Source organism: Osmerus eperlanus, unplaced genomic scaffold, assembly GCF_963692335.1.
Source record: "Osmerus eperlanus unplaced genomic scaffold, fOsmEpe2.1 SCAFFOLD_1093, whole genome shotgun sequence".
NCBI classification, from domain to species: Eukaryota; Metazoa; Chordata; class Actinopteri; order Osmeriformes; family Osmeridae; genus Osmerus; species Osmerus eperlanus.
The window spans coordinates 1-886 of record NW_026911475.1 but is presented as its reverse complement, the minus strand read 5'-3'; the positions used below and the strand labels follow the sequence as shown (position 1 = coordinate 886).

General features: G+C 54.9%; 1 protein-coding gene across 1 annotated transcript; it reads right to left on the bottom strand.

Moving 5' to 3' along the window:
* Nucleotides 1-268: 268 nt before the first annotated feature.
* Nucleotides 269-806, bottom strand: LOC134016126 (homeobox protein PKNOX2-like; the record flags this gene model as incomplete). Its single annotated transcript, XM_062455535.1, has 2 exons — nt 269-499; nt 621-806. Coding segments are annotated over 2 exons (411 nt in total), but the record flags the coding sequence as incomplete, so codon positions are not given.
* Nucleotides 807-886: the final 80 nt, after the last annotated feature.

Genomic DNA, 886 nt, shown 5'->3' with positions numbered 1-886 from the left:
CGTGCGATCAAAGGAAAGCTGGAAAGCGATTGATTATTCTGAGAGGAAAGGGATTTTCTGGCGGCGGAACAGGGGGAGCATTTGGCTGCATTGTAGCTCCACAACAACAGCCGGTTTTCACTTCTGAAGTTTTTCATCCACCAGAGTTGAACGCCTGAAATGGTCCTCATGGGGGTTCTCTAAAGTTCCTGCCTACCAACACTAATAAATACATCATCTTAAACAATATAGTGAGGATTCATCCATAGACGTTAGGTGGAAAGGAAGCATAACATTAGTTTAAGTGGTGTGCCCATGCGTGTGTGTGTGCGTGTGTGCGTGTGTGTGTGTGCGTGTGTGGGTGTGTGTGCGTGTGTGTGAGCTCACCTGACACCACCTGGGAGTTGATGGTCGTCATGGTGACGTTGCCCTGCTGCAGCCCCCCTGCTGGGACCACGATGCCCGAGGGGGCGGAGCCTGAGACGGAGGTCAGCGAGGGGGAGGAGGTCTGAAGCAGCTCCTATTGGAGGAGAGGAGGGGGGGGGAGGGAGGGAGGGTGGAGACCCAGACTGTAAGCAGGCCCTGGGGAGAGCGTGTAACCTGCTGGTGCTGTGTGGAGGTGTAGCATGTGGGTGTCTGACCTGCTGCAGGCTGAAGGAGGTGTGGGAGGGGGAGTAGGGTCCTCCCAGGTCGTTGCGCAGCAGGTTGTCGCTGTGCATCTTGGTCTTCAGGCAGGTGATGTAGCGGTTGCAGAAGTCCTTACAGAGCTCGTTCACCTTCTCGAGCTCCAGAAGGTGGATCCTGAGCACCTGGATGGCCTTGACCATCTGCAGAATACACAGCAGACTCCTCAGACAGACAGAAGACTCTTCAGAACACACAGCAGACTCTTCAGAACACACAGCAG